Below are 17,407 nucleotides of genomic sequence, written 5' to 3'. Positions count from 1 at the left end.
AGATTGTGGAATGATGAAGTTGTCCATGAGAAACACTGATAAAAAGCATCAGAATGAAAGACTGAAGAATACTACTCAATCTGACCTTGGACAAAAAACTAGCACACCAACAATTGAACTTCTACTAAATATCTCTAAAGTAATCAACTTCATAATGTTTTGAAGCTATGAAGAAGTGTTAAGAGTGATGAAGTTGTGCTACATCAAAATGAGATATCAATCTGAACTTCATCAAAGGAATTCATCAAAGTAAGCATTCAATCACAAAAAACATCACAATGGCTATCCTGATGGTTCTTCAAAATGCCCATAAGAAAGGTTCCTTAAAATGGAACCTTAGAATGGTTTTTCCTATTGTCACATCCTAACGGCTAGAAAATGCCCTTACTTACTCCAAAAGCTTGTCAACTATATGGAGCCCCCAACGGTCTTCTTAAGGGCTTTGTGAGGCAATTTTGAAGGCTATGAAGAAAAGGTTGAAGCATTTCAAATCTACAACATATTGTGCTAGATCTCTTAGTGAGAAATTTGTTTTAATTTCAACCCTCTCTATGAGAGTGACCCACTTCAGTATTGTGCTTTCAAAGCATGTAATAATCTTAGATAGAAACGTGAGATTAAGTTCTTGAGTGGAATTTCACTTGTGAGGAGAAAATTTATAATCTATGAAGTTGAGTACATACCCATTTTCTATAAAGTCCAACAATGGTTGGCAGAAGAGAAATCCAGTGGTGTAGCTGGTCTAGTAGAGGTTAGGTTTGAAGTCCAGTGGGAAATTGATAGGCTGTTGAAATCCAGTGGTTTGTTGGTCCAGTTGTGAACTAGTTGTCTTAGTGAAATCTCATCTTTAAGGGTGAGGACTGGGTGTAGTCCAAGATTATGGTGAACCAATATAAAAATCCTCTGTGCACTTTTTCCTTTTCATTTTCTTTACTTTGTTTTGCACAAATCTGAAAACTATGTTTGACCAAATCATTAAATCTATTATCTTACCAAACTTAACAACAAAATCAAACATTGTTTTACCAAAAGGTTTTATTAGGCAACTATCTTTGAAACAAAAGTCTTAAATTGCAAAAGAATTATTTTTCTAGAACTATTGCATTTTCATTCTGAGCAACTTTAATTTGCAACTTTTCATTCTGAACTATCTTCAAAAACCTTTATTTTAACAAAAACATTAAAAAGTTTTCAAAACTCCAATTCAACTCCCCTTCTTGTGGTATTTTTGTCACTTCAAATGTATGTTGACTACATTGATCTGAACAAACATTGCCCAAAAAACTTTTACCCACTCGCAGACATAGATAAGCTAGTGGATAGATCTTTCGGTTACTGATACTTGAGTTTCATGGATGACTAATTCAGGATACAATCAAATACCATTGCACCCTAATGATCAACAAAAAATCACCTTCATGACGAAAAAGGAAAATTACTACTACAAGGTCATGCCTTTCATGCTAAAGTACACCGAAGCCACATATTAGCAAATGATGAACAAGGTCTTTGAAAAATAGATAGGTCGGAATTTGGAAGTATACGTTGATGATCTGATAGTCAAAAGCAACACCCCAGAACAACACATAACGAATTTGACCAAAACCTTTGCTTAGTTGCGAAAGAATAACATGTGTCTGAATCCTAAAATATGTTGTTAGAAAGAGAGATCTAGTTAAACCCTACAAAATGTCGAGCTATACTAGAAATGCAAACTTCAAATGTCGTTAAGGACATTCAGAAATTAAATAGAATAAGTCAATTGATATATGCTAAGATGTGTTACGCATGTCCTTGACATGTAAAATTGATATTTACTCTGGAACGGTTGCCCCTAAGTTGATATTGTCTTATAGAGGCAATTTCGACTTGTCAAGTAGAAAGTTGATATTTACCCCGAAACAGTTGCCTATGAGTCGATATTGTCTTGGAGAGGTAATCTTGGCTTAACAAGTAGAAAGTTGATATTTACCCTAGAATAAGAGGAATTAAAAATTTTGCTAGAAAATCATGAGAACATGTGAGAAAATTGCACAATTAATGTTGTATAGAGAAGTTTTTGAGAATTTATCTTAATTGAAGAAAAGTTTTCTTATTTTATAATTATATTCAAATTAATAATTTGATATATCTAAAAATTATTATAAATGTTTTCTCAAAATTTCAAACTTTTAAAAATATTATACATATTTTTTTTAAAACTGAAAATAATTGCTTTTAAATTAGTAATTTCAAATTAAGTAATTTTAATTATTTGAAAATTATTATAAACTTTTAAGAGATGTTATAAATTTTGAATTGAAATTGAGAATATTTAAAATTAAATAATTAAACTCATATTTATTAAGTTTCATTGTTTTAAAATTGTCAAAATGCTTTTCTTAAAATTGTTTTCTATCAGATAATGAATGTAATATTTGATCAAATTTAACACAAATCAATGCAAATATAATATTCTATTAACTTTTAATCATTTAATTATGTGTTATTAAATTTATATTTTTTATTCATTTTTTTTCAATATTGTTCTTAAAAGTTGTTAAATTAATGATCTTCATACAAGTGATTATAATGGAATAATGTATGAGTTATTTTTGATAAAAATAATTTTATTATTAGCTTTGTTTGTGTTTTGTTATGTAGTTTTATTTGTTTATAGAAGTTTCTTTGATTTCAGGAGAACAATATTATCAAAAATAATTTTATAGTTATATTGAAAATTAATCACATTTAATTATTTTTTATTAAAATAATTTTTTTAATATTCTAAAAATTAATAATATAATTTTATATAAAATAAAAAAAAATATTCTCTAAATTTACTCGTCTATTGCATGGCTACTACTGTCAAGTTTAGTTATTATATACTATTATATATATGTAAAATAAGATTGTTGGTGAGTAGGATAAGCAACTTATTACTTTTTTCCAAAAAAAACAAAACGACGTACCACGTGAATAAATAAATGACGACTAACAAACACAAACCCAAATTAGGTTGTGAGGTTGAGGCCCATGCTCATATGTAACCACTAGCTAGGCAAAGAGATTTTCCCGATTCTGTCTTGGGAATTGCTAGGGGCACCCAGCAACATTGCTGGTGCACCCAACAATTTTTTAAAAACCCAAAAATGCCCCTGTACGTTTTCCATTTATAAAAATCTGTTTTTTTTTCATTCTTCCTTTTTGCTTTCTCTCTCCTGCGTTTCCTCCATTCCGATGCGCGTTTTCTCCATTCTGGTGCATTTTCTCCGTTCTGGTGCTTGTGTTGTGCGATTTTTGTCAGTGCTGGTTGTGCTTGTGCTCTGCTTTGGTGTGATATTTGTCAACTAAGGTACGTAGCTGCTTTTGTGTGGTTGATTGTTTATTTTTGGTAGTAGAATGGTGTAAGCGTTTTAGTTTCGACGCAAAAAAATTTCTTCCGGGGAAGACATTACAACAGCGGAAGAAAAAAACTTGTTCCATGGAGTCTCGCGGAAGACGTCTTCCGTGAGATTCCACGGAAGAAGCAGTCTTCCACAGTTGTAATGTCAACAGCGGAAGATTGCTTCTTCCATGGAGTCTCACAGAAGACGTCTTTCATGAGTCTCCACGGAAGAACCTGTCTTCCGCAGTTGACATTACAACTGCGGAAGAATGCTTCTTCTGTGGAGTAATTCGTTTTATGATTTTTTTGTTTTAAGATTAGTTTGAATGCTATTTTGGTTAATTCTATTTGTAATTTATGTGAAACATAAAAATATATTTGTTGGTTGAATTGTTGATTTTTTTTGCCTAGGTTGAGGTATTTTTTGGTTAAATGAGCTTTGTAGGTTATAATTTTGGAATTATGTAATTAAAAGTTGAATTTGGTTATGTATATGTAGATTAAATATTTGTGTGAGGTTGTCAAATGTTGAATTAGTTTGATATTCATAGTTTGTAAATTTTTTTGGGTTGCTGTATTGTTCAAATTATTTAGTTGAATGTTGAATCAGGTGATAGTTATACTTTGAATTAAGATGGACGAAGATCAATGGGCATATTACAGTGCGATGTCCGAAGAAGTTGATATGGATTTTCAAAATGAAGAAGATTGTGGTGTGAATGAAGCACATGTTGATTGTTTAGATGCTTTTAATACTTCTCAGGTAATCATGTCGATCAGTTTTAATTGTTTGGTCTAATGTATGATTTGTGTAAAAATTAATATGTCGTGGTTGTGTCCTAGGTCTTTGAAACCCGAGAAGATGTTTTGAAGTGGGCATGAACGGTTGCCCATGAAAATGGTTTTGTTCCAGTAATTATGAGGTCTGATACATATACTGGCAGCAGAGGAAGAACTTCATTTGTGTTAATTGGGTGTGAAAGGAGTAGTAAGTACAAGGGTAGGAAGAAAGAATTTGTTAGAAGAGACACAGGTACTTGAAAATGTGGTTGTCCATTTAAGATTCATGGAAAACCAGTGCATGGAGGTGAAGGTTGGGCGGTGAAGCTGATATGTGGGATTCACAACCATGAATTGGCGAAGACCTTAGTTGGACATCCATATGCTGGGAGATTGACAGATGATGAGAAGAATATCATTGTTGATATGACAAAGTCGAATGTGAAAACAAGAAACACCCTGCTAACGTTGAAGGAGCACAACAGCAGCAGTTGCACCACAATCAAAAAAATCTACAATGCAAGAAGTGCATACCATTCTTCAATCAGAGGAGATGACAGTGAAATGCAACACCTAATGAGGCTCCTTGAACATGACCAATACATTCATTGGCATAGATTGAAGGATGAAGATGTGGTGTGTGATTTGTTTTGGTGTCACCCAGATGCAGTTAAGTTATGTAACGCATGTCATCTTGTTTTTTTTATAGACAGTACCTACAAAACAAATAGGTACAAGCTCCCATTACTTGACATTGTGGGGGTGACACCAACCGGGATGACTTTCTCTGCTGGGTTTGCATATCTAAAGGGTGAGCGCGTGAACAATCTTGTATGGGCATTGGAACGGTTTCGAGGCCTTTTTTTAAGAAACGATCGCCTTCCTTTTGTTATTGTCACAGACAGAGACCTAGCCCTGATGAATGCTATGAAAGTTGTGTTTCCGGAGTGTAAGAATTTGTTGTGCATGTTTCACATAGACAAGAATGTGAAGCCAAAGTGTAAATCGCTTGTTGGTCAAAAGAATGCTTGGGACTACGTAATGGATAGTTGGGGTAACCTGGTAGATTGTCCTTCGGAACAGGAGTTCCCTAAGCACCTTCAAAGGTTTCAAGTAGCGTGTTCCCTGTGGCCAATGTTCATTGACTACGTATGTGAGACATGGATTGTCCCACACAAGGAGAAATTTATCTTGGCCTGGACGAATAAGGTGATGCACCTAGGCAACACAACAACAAATAGGTATTTAAATGTTTTATTATATTAGTCAAGTTTCTTTTAATGATTGTTTGGAACATTATTGTTATTAATTTGTCTTCTCTGTTGTGTATTTTAAATGTAGGGTTGAATCTTCTCATTGGTCTTTGAAGAGGATATTACAGAATAGCGTTGGAGACCTCTGTAGTGTTTGGGATGCAATGAACAACATGATGACGCTGCAGCACACTGAAATTAGAGCATCATTCGAAACAAGTACGCATGTCGTTGGTCATGTTTTTAAGAAAACCTTATACAAGAGGCTTCTGGGAATGGTATCAAGGTACGCTTTAAATGAAATTTTAGTTGAGTTTGAGCGCGTACGTTATTTGAAAGACAATGTGTCTTCTTGTGGGTGTGTCTTGAGAACCACGCTAGGTCTTCCTTGTGCATGCAAGCTACAAAGGTATGAGGGTGGCAGCATCCCACTGGATGCAGTCCATATGTACTGGAGGAGACTTAATTTTTCAGACCAGGGGCTATGTGAGACCGAAGTGAGCATCAAGGAAGAGATTGATAGAATACATAAAAGATTCGAGGAACTTGATGTTTGCGGGAAAGTTACTTTCAAGAGTAAACTCCGAGAATTTGCGTTTTCCGATGAGACCTCTATGTGCCCTCCTCCAACAAAGGTTAAGATGAAAGGTGCCCCGAAAAAGGTAATGAAAAGAAGCGAAAGATCGACAAAGCGTGATCCATCTTATTGGGAGTATGTTGATGCTTATCATTCGGTTCAAAATAGCAACACCTCAGTCAGACCCAGTGCATCATCTTTTGCACCACCGAAGCCAGCAAGGATGATCCCCATGTCGGATCAATTTCTGCCATTTATGCATGGTTTCATTGAGGATGTTGTTGATGTGAAAGCGGATGGTAATTGTGGATATGGGTCAGTTTCCGCTTTATTAGGTATGGGAGAAGAGTGTTGGGCCATGATGCGTAATGAATTGATTAAAGAACTTGGCAAATGGTCGCAAGACTACATAAAGATCTTTGGTGGCACAGAGAGATATGAACAGCTGAGGTTGTCCCTACACGTGGATGGGTTATCCAAGGTATGTGTTTTATGCTTTTTATTTACATAAGTAATGTTTACATGACTGACACGTGTATTTGTTATGTGATTTAGGTTAGTATGGACAAATGGATGGATATAACGGATATGGGATATGTAATTGCGTCAAGATATAATGTAATCCTTGTATCATTGTCACGACAACAGAGCTTCACATTTTTTCCTCTTAGAAGTCAAACACCGGCCGATTCTGCTGCGCACCGCATAATATGCGTCGGTCATGTGTATGGCAGTCATTTTGTTCAGGTCCATTGAAAATTTGTTTACTCAAATAATTTCAATTATTGAATGTGTTGGTTTGTTTGTTTAACTTATTATTGTAATTTCACTTACAACAGGTTTTTCTGAAAGATCGTTGTCCCTTACCACCTATGGCGTTGTTGTGGTCAAGCAATGCATATCCGGAGGCAAAACAATGGCCAACTGCATATGTAGGTAGAATGCAACAATACTTAAGCCTAATGACAATTAATACAATGCATGTAGACCTAAGCGGACACTGAACTTGTAATATTTATGAATGTATATGTACATTGGATTTATGTTCATGTAATTAATCAATTGTTCCGTGAACAAGTGTTACTGTGTCAAATTGTTATATTAGTGTTGAACTGAATGCTAGTTATATGTTTCTAATAGGCCGAAAACCAACTTTTTTTATTTTTGGTGCCTCCGTTTGAGGTGCGATTCGATGGAACGGGGCGCTGCTTTTATTTTTTTTGGGTTCCTTGACGTGCAAACATGCCAAATAGCGTCCCTGGACAGTCTCAAGCGGCTCCCACATAATTTTAAAAAAAGCCCGAACAGGGGTACTTAGGCATGTTTCTAAAAGTCTGAAAAATGCAGCCACCAGTCATCTATATCATCACCCGTCAAAGAATCACAAATCGGCGGCGGAGGGACCGTTTGAAGGTAGCCAAACTGCCGAAGAACCCGCTCAGGTCGAACGTACACCACAATCTGACCCCATCTGAGCTGGCCGGTGTACGACGATATCAAGTCAAAGGCCCTGACTCCCCAATGCTCACCATAGGGCATCCAGCACACGTCAGTCACACTTAGGGCATCCAAACGTCTCTGATACGGGGCTCCCTTGATCCCCGTCATATGAGCCTTACCCGTAAGCCACCTGCAGGCCCGTGGGCTCCCCTCATAATAAGCATCATGAACGAAGGATGTATGCACTGTAGGAAAGTGCTCGTATATCCAGCACTACAAACACATAGTCAACATCAATACAAAAAAAAGAGATTCAATGCTACTTCAATTTAAATTATCAGTGATAATATGTACCTGGAGAAGTGTAATATAACCGCCCAACTGCCGTGTAGAGGCCTGCGACGCGTCATTCAGATGGTCGTACATGTGGATTAATGCAGCCGCTCCCCAGGCGAATCCCCCTGCCTGGGCCAGGTCCCTGAAAGCCTCCAGGTGCACGACATGTACATGGGTTGAACTCTTGTTGGCGAAAAGAGTACAACCCACCAAGTGGAGCAGATACGTGCGGGCTGCTATAACCCATCGTCTGGCCCTGCACTGGCTCTGATACAAGTCTCGAAGTCACCCCAACCGGACATGAGGCCCACCAGCCTGTCGGGTCTCAAATGTAGCCTCCTCATGATTGACCTCAAGAAGCTCCGTCAGTAGACCAATGGCGTCTGAAGTGACAAGCGGCTCGAACATATGCAGCGCGCCAGTGATAGGAAGGTGTAGGAGTGATGCCACATCATCCAATGTGATCGTCAACTTGCCTACTGGCAGGTGGAACGTGCTAGTCTCGCGATGCCACCTCTCGACGAAAGCAGATATGAGTCCAGGATCAGTGGTGATAACAGAACACCTGATCAGTGGACTCAATCCGGTGCCAGCTATCAACCCTTCGATCTTAGGCGCTGGTCTCCCAATTTTATCTACTTTTCTACCATGGGAGACCAACTTCAGATCGGGTCATTCCTAAATTGAATAACAATTTATAATAACGTGTATATAAAAAACAATCCAACTACAAATAATTTTTATGTAATTAGTCAACATTAAAAATTACGTACCTGTCCACTCCAGATGTTGTGTGTGACATGCTCAGCAAAATCGGTCAAAATCGATGGGTCGCGTGGTCCACCGGGGAATCCCTCATCTGTAGCAAGTGACCCCAAGCTCCCATCAGTAGCCACTCCCTTTGTCTGAACAGCATCGGCGGCGCCTGTCATCTCAGGGGTGGCATCAAACACATGAGGAACATCCTCATGCAACTGAGGCACATCCTCATGTCTCTCAGTGACGTCCTCATGCAGATGAACCCGTTGCCTACGTGCTGAAGCAATAGGCCTGTGACGCCGAGGAACATTAGCCTCATGCGCATCCTCACTAATGCCTCTACCTCTACCAGCTCCTAACGCACGACCTAAACCTCGTGTTCTAACCATGATCGGTCAAATTAAATATTCAAATAATTGGTAACAAAGCTTTGTCATTACAAATTTGTTCAAACACATGTTTTGTATGTTTCTTACTAATTTGTTCAAATTAAGTTTTCAAACACATGTTTTCACGACTAATACAATTTAGTTTATGTTGTTTCAAAGTACAAAATAGTATAACAATAATAATAATAATAATAATAATAATAATAATAATATTATTATTATTATTATTATTATTATTATTATTATTATTATTATTATTATTATTATTATTATTATAACTAGGTTAACTTATTAGATTTAAAAGATGTTTTGAATAGTCTAAGATCTCACAAACTTAATATGAAAATATTTGTATAGCCCCAAGCAAGGATCTATCGTATTTCTACTCATATCCTAAATAAATAAATGAATAAAACATCGTCAACTAATATGAAAAATGTCATTTCCTCAAATATTGTTCTCTCCTTGTTTCGTCTCAAAAAGACCAACCATGATGTTGCAATTGGCCATATCCATGATGGTCTTCAATTCCTCTTGCCGATGAAGTAACTCTATCGTATTTTCTTTTGATGCTTAAATGGAGCTCCCTTTGTACACATCATTTATTTTTATTCTTTCATGCATGTATAAGTATTTCATAAGCTCTTAATCTCTTCAATGAAGTAACTCTGCTTAGGTGCTTAAATGAATTAGGTGCTTAAATGAGTCTCATCAAAATGGTTAGATTGTTACATTTTATCGATAACTTATTTATGAAGTTATAATTATCTTTATTTATGAATTAATTAAAATTAAAAATTAAGAAAATTTTCAGACTATTATTATGTGAAATATTTATGATAAAAAAATAATAATTCAACTATATTTTATTTAAAATGATGGCTATTATTATGCTAAAATCACATAGTTACTTCCTAATGCATATATAAATCACACCAAATATAATTTCAATTTAGACATCCTAACAATTCAATTTAGACATCCTAATGCATATATAAATCACACCAAATATAATTTCATTTTACATACAAACACAATTTTTAATAGCAACTAAATAGCACAAACTACCTAATAATATGAACAAATTCAGGTATAATCTAAAAAAAAGCAAAAAATAAACAAAATACACAGCAAAACATGATCCGCGGAAGAACTTCTGCAGGATCTTCTGCGAGAAGAAAATGTACCCTGCGGAAGAAGCTTCCGCAGGTTCTTCCGCGACAACAAAATGTAGCCTGCGGAAGAAGGTTCTGCAGGATCTTCCGCAGGTCCGCGGAAGACAACGTTCTTCTGCTGGATCACACGGAAGATCCTGCAGAACCTTCTTCCGTTGGATCACGTGGAAGATCCTACAGAAGCTTCTTCCGCAGGAATCCGCAGAAGAACCTTCCACACTTCTTCCCCAGAAGCCCCTTTCCTACGCATGGAAGAAGGTTCTTCTCGCGGAAGAACCTTCATCTTCAACCTCCAGCACCACAGGTCACTAATGTTGTCTATCCTAAGGTTCCTACAGCCATTTACGCCATTCAAACAGTTACGAGGAGGTTAGAAGACTAACCTTGATGGCGGAAGACACGAACAACAACTTCAATGGAGGATGTCAACTTCAATGGAGGACATGAGGGCGCAGAGGAAGGAAATGAGGGCGCAAAGGAAGAAGGCCAATATCGGGGAAGAAGAAGCACAAATGGAGATTGTTGGGTGCACAGGGAAGAAATAAGCACGGAAGCAAAGGGAAGAAGAAAGCTATCGCGGAAGAACAAGCTTTTTTTTAATTACGTTACTTTTATTTTTAAAATGGAGGGTATTTTGGGTACTTCATTGAAATGTTGGGTGCACCAGCAATTTTGCTAGGTGCACCTAGCAACAGCCTTCTGTCTTGTAGATTTTCCCGATTCTTGTTAACGGACCTGTTGGGTTTATAAAACGGATTATTCGGTTCTACATGATCGGGTTCGGTTCTTAATTTTGGTATTCGTCGATACCCGACCCAACTGTGTACATACATACTCTTAAAAGTGTACCTTGAGCCCCTCTCACTCTCAGTCTCAGCTTCACATTTTAACCCTAGGATCCTTTCTCCTCTCATCCACCTGAAGCAAAAAATGAGGTATTGATTCTGTAACACTTCACCTTTTGAATTCTATTGCTATTATTATTAAATTTTCACTATTTTTTCCTTCCCTAAAGTACTTTTTTTTTTGTTTCCCTACTTTTGTCCTCTGAAGCCGGCCAATGGAGGAAGATGTAAGTTCTTTTAATCATATTCAATATGCAAGTTTGGCTACGATCGTTACACTGTAAAATTGTTTTGCTTGTTCCCTATATATTTGCAATGCTTTCTCTAGGATTTTAACTAATAAGCTATTGTGCAAATTGAATCTTTGTTTTGCATAATTTAGCCCAATTTTTGTTTTTGTCAATGCTCATATGTAACCACTAGCTAGGCAAAGGGATTTTATTAGCTTATGCTAATAATGTGTCTTTTGTGCGGGAATTATTTGTTTAATTTTTAATATTAGAGATTTGCTTACAATGCTTTGCCAAGCTAACATACTTCATTTTACTGACTGCGGGTAAGAATGAGGAAGAGGAGTTCAACACCGAACCGCTATTTGTACTCATGATGAGTGTTAAAAATAATACTCAGGTATGTTCATTTTTATACTATTTGATGGTCTCGAGGCAAGCCCAGAGGTTTACTCAACATTTTATTTACTTATGCAGGTACTGATAAATTGTCAGAACAACAAAAAGCTTCTGGGTCGTGTAAGGGCTTTTGACAGGAACTGCAACATGGTTCTTGAAAATGTCAGGGAGATATGGACTGAGGTATGGTACTGATTTACTTATTACTTTCCTTGTGCACTTGTTACGTCTGCTAAGCGATTAAAGATCGATTTGTGTGTACAATCAGGTGCCAAAGACTGGTAAAGGAAAGAAAAACGCCTAGCCAGTCAACAAGGATAGATTCATCAGCAAAATGTTTCTCCGTGGAGATTCTGTCACCATTGTTCTTAGGAACCCCAAATGAGATTCTCTTATCAACTTCTACAAGTAAATTTGCCATTTCATTGTATCTTGAATTCTTGGTAAACGAATATGTAGACATTGTTGCCTTAAAAATTTATCTGTTTAGAGTTTAGACATTGGCGAAGGATGTTGGTATCTTGATGAAGACGTCCTTGAACTATTAAATGGGTATCCAGATATTTTATGTACCTATTGACGTGTACATCTAATGCTTGTGTGGAATAGTTTAAGCCAGCTTCTAGCATGGGATAGGTCTCTCACGGTGAGAAACTAAATTTTCACCGTAAGGGTTTTTCTTTTTCATCAATCAATAGCATCGCATCGCCTCTAATGCTTTAAGATTTTTAATTTCTTACAGAAGTCTACTAACCTTATTTGTTAATTATTATTCAATATTTTATTCTTGATAGCTAGTAGAAAGTGTGGAACTCAATTATACCATTCCTTTGTTGTTACTACTAACACTGGTTCTTTTCCATTGAATTTTTTTGTTCTAAAATATAGTATTGAAGGGAAGCAGAATATGGAGTTATGTTGCTTATAGTTGTATTTGGCACATATAGAAACTAGTATCTGTTTTTTTTTCTTGCAAAAGACACAATCAATGAACCTTCCATTGTCGTGATGGTCAGTTTTCACTAAATCTTAGAGATCGTGCTCCATTTTTTTGGGGTTTTTCTCTGACAGTTGTGTTTAATTTTTTAGTGAGTAAAAAACTATCTAAAGATATAAGAAGAATCCAAATGAGAAGTGAACAGGTGTGGTCAAGATGGTCCATGGACTGTGTTAGAGGGACTTAAATTTGTTCTTTATCATTTAGTTTGCATGTCTTGTTTGCTGCATGTTTATGTTTTTTCCAACTTAGATCTTTCATCTTTCTTCCTTGCAACTTGAAAGAGAGACCCAAGTTTTACTCCCTTAATGATAGACGGCGACTAGGGTGCGAAAAGGAAACTCCTTTCGCACCCAACACAAGTTTCAAAAAAAGCAAAGAATGAATCGTGTTTGTCAGATTTAAATATTAAAAAATTAAATGGTTGGGATCTATTTTGGGTAACCGGTTGTAATAGGAACCCTTCGAAAAAAGCAAAGAATGAATTGCGTCCGTCGGATTTAAATATTAAAAAATTAAATGGTTGGGATCTGTTGAAGGTTGTAACAGGAACCCTCCCCTTTCCCCTTTCGTGAAAGCTTACCCTAGCAGAGGTGTTGATTTAGCGATTGAAGCAGAGGTGTGTCTTTGTTAAGCACGATTGAGTAGATCATTTTCTTCCTCGCTGTAAAACGATCGAAGAAGAGCGTTGTGTTTGTTGAGCAGGATTGAAACAGAGGACGAAAGAAAGTCGAGGTTGGGGGAGCTTCGGGGGCAGATTCACAACTAACATTCACCCTTTCCTCCTACCACGTCAGCAAAATCAAGAAGGGTATGCCTTAATGTATTGTAGTTTTCTTTTTGCAGGTCCCGTTGTGGTGAAGGTCTTTCCACTTTTGTCGGTTTTTTTTATGGTTGTACTTTGGTTCAGTTATCCCTGTTAGTTATTGTTTGGTTGTTATATTGCTGTTTTGATTGATGTTCGTTTTGCAAAATGGTTTGCCTCAATGTTCTTGTGTGTTGTTATGTTATGTGTTGTAGTTTTGAGCATGCATGCCCTTTGTATCGGCAGTAGTTTTGCAATATATGTCTTAGTTTGCAAGGTGTGGATTGTGGGAAATGGGGGATTTGGATGGAGACTTTTGTAGGAAAAGGAAGATTAAGTTAGTTGCATCATGTTTATATCAATATGGGATGATTGGGATTATTAACCTTGTTGACTTGACATGTTCATGGAACAAGCTGAACAAGTGCAAGAAGTGGAATAAGTGATAAGGTTATGAATAGCCTTTTGCAATCCTTTGAAACCTTTGGTCATTCATGTAATTTGACATGTTTGATGTGGTAATTGTTGTTATGTTGTCATTAATTTAGAGTTGCACATGATGACTATTTGTATTTTTAATATTAGCCTGTGGCTGCAATTACAGTGACGGAGATCTCACAAGCTATGATTGAAGAGTTATCTCTGAATTTACTGGTAGTCGGCGGCGTGACTGCATAGTCATGGTGGTTAAGGGGTTAAGGTGTTACTGTCCTCCGTAAACAGCACCATGGAAAGGAGTTCCTCATCGTACACCTCCGAGCCCTGAAGTCGTGTGTTGTGTCATTGTAACGTAGAGGCTCCACTAGTGACGTCGTGGACCGAGGATAATCCAGGGAGGTGTTTTTATGGTTGTGGTCTATACAAGGTAAGGAATATTAATTTCGCAGGGATTGTTATGGGTTAATTGTTGATTCTTTTTTGTTATTTTGGGCATGTAGGATACAGGTAGGAAAGAGTGTAATTATTTTGAGTGACACGATCCAGCTGGCAACATTCGTTAGAAGAAGATCATTGTAGCCTTGATGAAGAAGGTTGATGAATTGAAGTTGAGGGAAAAGGATTTGCAAAGCAGGATCAATGACATGAAGATGAAGGAAAAAATTATAGGGATTGTATTGGTTGTTTCTTGGGTCTGTGTTTGCTTCTTAGTGTGTTTATTATGTAGTAGAGGACTGTAATTTGATAATGTAGCAGGGAATGTAATTTGGTAAATGGTTTTTGGTTTTTTGTAATCTGCAGATTGTAATTGTGGAATTGTTGAATTGGTATGTTAATGAAAGAAGATTTAATGTGTTAAAATTTGGTAATAATTTTGTATTCAGCCTTCAAATATGTATTTAGTGAAACATGAGTAATTTTTGTGTAGGCAGTGTGTTTTGAGAATTAAAGCTTGTGATGTTGATCAGCTTGAGAATTTAGTAGAATATGACTAAGTTTGTGAAGCTTTTCATGTTGATGATTTATTCGTTAATGTTGTCAATGGAATATTTATTGGGCAGATTGACATATTAATGATGATATATTCATTCGTGATGGGCCAGAAATCCTAATATTATTAATTACATGGCAGATATAACAAAATTGGAACCATTGAGTTGGGGCCAATGAATGAAAAGAAAGCTATAGTTATATTCCCCATCAACTTTTTAAACATTTATACATAAGGTTTATATTATAACTGGGCAGTAACCCGTGCGTATGCACGGGTCATTAGCAAAGTTTTTTGCATGTATATTTATTTGTTTTGTAAAGCCAACATAAATAAAAGCCAATGTGCAAATAACAATAGATTCAATATTGATAATATATTTAGTGTTCAAAGTCAAATTAGCAAATTGTTCAGGAAAGTGAAAAAGATACAGAAGTTAAAGTACATAAACTGAATTTAATAATCCCAATTTTTCTTGCGGCGGATGAAAATTTCTCATATTTTATCTCTGCTCCAGTAATAGAAAGAGACCTCATTGTCGTGGGAGAAATCACTATCCATGAGGAATTAATACCATGGTTGTACAACATATCTCTAGTCGATTCCAATGTCAAGGACCACAACATTCCACTGTAATGGAGGTCCAAATCTTCTAAGGATGGTCATGCGTTGACCACAGGTATTAAGATGTGTGATGGCACAATTTGGAAGTCTCTAGAGGGCAGGAAAATTAGCATCATATATAAGCAGTAATTTGTATAAGGAACTTGGAACAGGTTTTGATGGTTACCAGCGGTTCCGGTGCAACAAGCATTGACTATGTAATTTCAAGTGTCCAAATATGCTCTCTTGAGATGAGTCATGGTCTTCCACAGCTCTGGTGCTCTAGTGAGGGGATGAAATGAAGGTCAAAAGTGGATTTGTTATCGCATGCCAAGAATTTAATGGTGACAGATTCAAAAATTGCTAAATTTTTTTTGAACTGGTTTAGTCCTTCGGCAAAGTAGACTTTCTGCCGATGTTGTCTTAGTCTGATCAGGTATATTGTTCCATCATATCCGAAGCGGACAAATTGAGGGTATTCTGGTGCCCATTATTGGTGGTAAAAAGAAGGCACTTCTATGGTGTCCTGCAAAAAATCATAATCAGAAAAAGAAAATCAAATTATGGCAATGAAAGAACAAAAAAGACAAAAAGAGTGGGTATATAAGATAATCGTATCATTGTGGAATGTTGTTGTGAACTGCAAGATTAATGGTTTTGTGTTAACTGGATATTGAATCTGCAGTGAGATAGAGAGCAAATATTAAAACCAAGTATGTGAAAATATGTGGACAATGACAATAACAGAATAAAATTAATCAGGCTATCATGCAATGACAAAACCAAATAGGTATAAACTTAAGAAATAGCAAAGTTCAATAGTATTTTTACAACCGTAAATGCTCATATAATATTTTGGATCAAATCTTGATGGTGATACTGGTGGTTAAGTTTGCAGGTTTTATAAAGTGTATGTTGGAGTTAAAGATTTAGATGCAGACAGGCTACTGCGATAAAGTGGTATTCGATTGGAATACAGATTGAAGAATAAGAGCAGAAAAGTATAGGCAAGTTTGGGGATTGTATTCGTTTGGGCGAGAGTAAGCAATCTGAAAATTTCCTCTATTCTATTTTTTGGTTTGCTTAGATGTTAGATCTCTTATATACTGAAATAGAGTAGGAACTATTATTTTCTTTTCTAAGAGAAGCCATTGTGGTTAGATTAAGTCAGTGATTGCTTTGAGAATAGTTTTTTATGGTGGCAGTATGAGGTAGGAACTTCAGTCCATCCAATATTTTTGGTGCCCTGTTATGCACACAGGGGTGAACTATTGTATCAAATTTTGCACACTGTAATTATTTTTTCTCCCAAAATTGTTCTTATTTCTATTCTGTATATTATAGGTATAAAGTGGAAACTTCAGTGGAGGCAATATTTAAAGTTTTGTCATAGTCCTATCATATATCATTTGTGCTGTAGGTTTCCTATGGCCTCTGAATTTTGAATGCATGCAAAAGTTTTGATCTAGAATTAGAATGTGCAACTATTTATTAACATGACAAATCAATATAGGGCAAACATGGAAGTTAAGCAACATAATTGACTAATTAAAAACAATTGAGTTAAAGAATTAGTCTAAAAAGAGGGTCTGTAACATGATAAACTCCTAGAAATCATCAGGTACAGCTAACAGGAAAAATCTATAGAAATCAAACCAATTCGCAGGACAGAGCAAGTGTGGACTAAATTTTGTTCCCTTTGGTCAATGGAGGCCTTTTATTTGTTGATAAAAGAGATAAGTTGATTAGTCTGAAATTTATAGTGTAGGTAACTTAAATTGATTTTTGGTCTAAATTAAAGTGAAGTCTAATTAATTTATATATGACCTATATCAGTCCTTCAATCTGGGTCACTGATAAATTATAAAAAAACCTAATGCTATATGAATTTGATGGTAGGGATCCTAGCAGGAGTGCATTAGATTTAATCAGCATGCATGAGTGGAATATTGCAAATTAGGACCTATATATAGTACCATATTGCAATTTAATATCAACCAACATAAGAAACACTCAAAAAAAT

General features: G+C 36.1%; 2 protein-coding genes and 1 pseudogene across 2 annotated transcripts; 2 read left to right on the top strand and 1 right to left on the bottom strand.

Moving 5' to 3' along the window:
* Positions 1-3,219: 3,219 nt before the first annotated feature.
* Positions 3,220-7,088, top strand: LOC121173163 (uncharacterized). The gene is made up of 6 exons (XM_041007234.1): positions 3,220-3,313; positions 4,446-5,253; positions 5,489-6,458; positions 6,533-6,724; positions 6,817-6,909; positions 7,083-7,088. The coding sequence occupies exons 1-6, from the start codon at positions 3,220-3,222 to the stop codon at positions 7,086-7,088; spliced, it is 2,163 nt and encodes a 720-aa protein (XP_040863168.1).
* Positions 7,089-7,303: 215 nt separating this feature from the next.
* LOC102664703 (protein MAIN-LIKE 1-like) lies at positions 7,304-10,990 on the bottom strand. Its single transcript, XM_041007233.1, has 7 exons — positions 10,926-10,990; positions 10,719-10,811; positions 10,241-10,408; positions 8,527-8,893; positions 8,043-8,413; positions 7,772-7,895; positions 7,304-7,690 (listed from the first exon to the last, which is right to left on the bottom strand). Exons 1-7 carry the CDS (start codon positions 10,988-10,990, stop codon positions 7,304-7,306), a joined length of 1,575 nt encoding a protein of 524 aa, XP_040863167.1.
* On the top strand, positions 10,935-12,124 carry LOC100787761 (small nuclear ribonucleoprotein Sm D2-like; annotated as a pseudogene).
* Positions 12,125-17,407: the final 5,283 nt, after the last annotated feature.

The sequence above is a fragment of the Glycine max genome, chromosome 12 (assembly GCF_000004515.6).
Source record: "Glycine max cultivar Williams 82 chromosome 12, Glycine_max_v4.0, whole genome shotgun sequence".
Classification (NCBI taxonomy): Eukaryota; Viridiplantae; Streptophyta; class Magnoliopsida; order Fabales; family Fabaceae; genus Glycine; species Glycine max.
Note: the sequence above shows the minus strand (reverse complement) of the source record. Positions and strands in the feature narration are given on the sequence as shown.

Coding starts and splice junctions, on each gene's coding strand:
- LOC102664703 (XM_041007233.1), bottom strand. CDS start 10,990: ATGAGAGGAGAAAGGATCCTAGGGTTAAAATGTGAAGCTGAGACTGAG. Junction 10,812..10,925: donor GAGAGTGAGAGGGGCTCAAG/GTACACTTTTAA, acceptor TAAACCCAACAG/GTCCGTTAACAAGAATCGGG. Junction 8,894..10,240: donor GCTTCTGTAGGATCTTCCAC/GTGATCCAACGG, acceptor GATCATGGTTAG/AACACGAGGTTTAGGTCGTG.
- LOC121173163 (XM_041007234.1), top strand. CDS start 3,220: ATGCGCGTTTTCTCCATTCTGGTGCATTTTCTCCGTTCTGGTGCTTGT. Junction 5,254..5,488: donor TTCCCTAAGCACCTTCAAAG/GTTTCAAGTAGC, acceptor TTTTAAATGTAG/GGTTGAATCTTCTCATTGGT. Junction 6,725..6,816: donor ATGGCAGTCATTTTGTTCAG/GTCCATTGAAAA, acceptor CACTTACAACAG/GTTTTTCTGAAAGATCGTTG.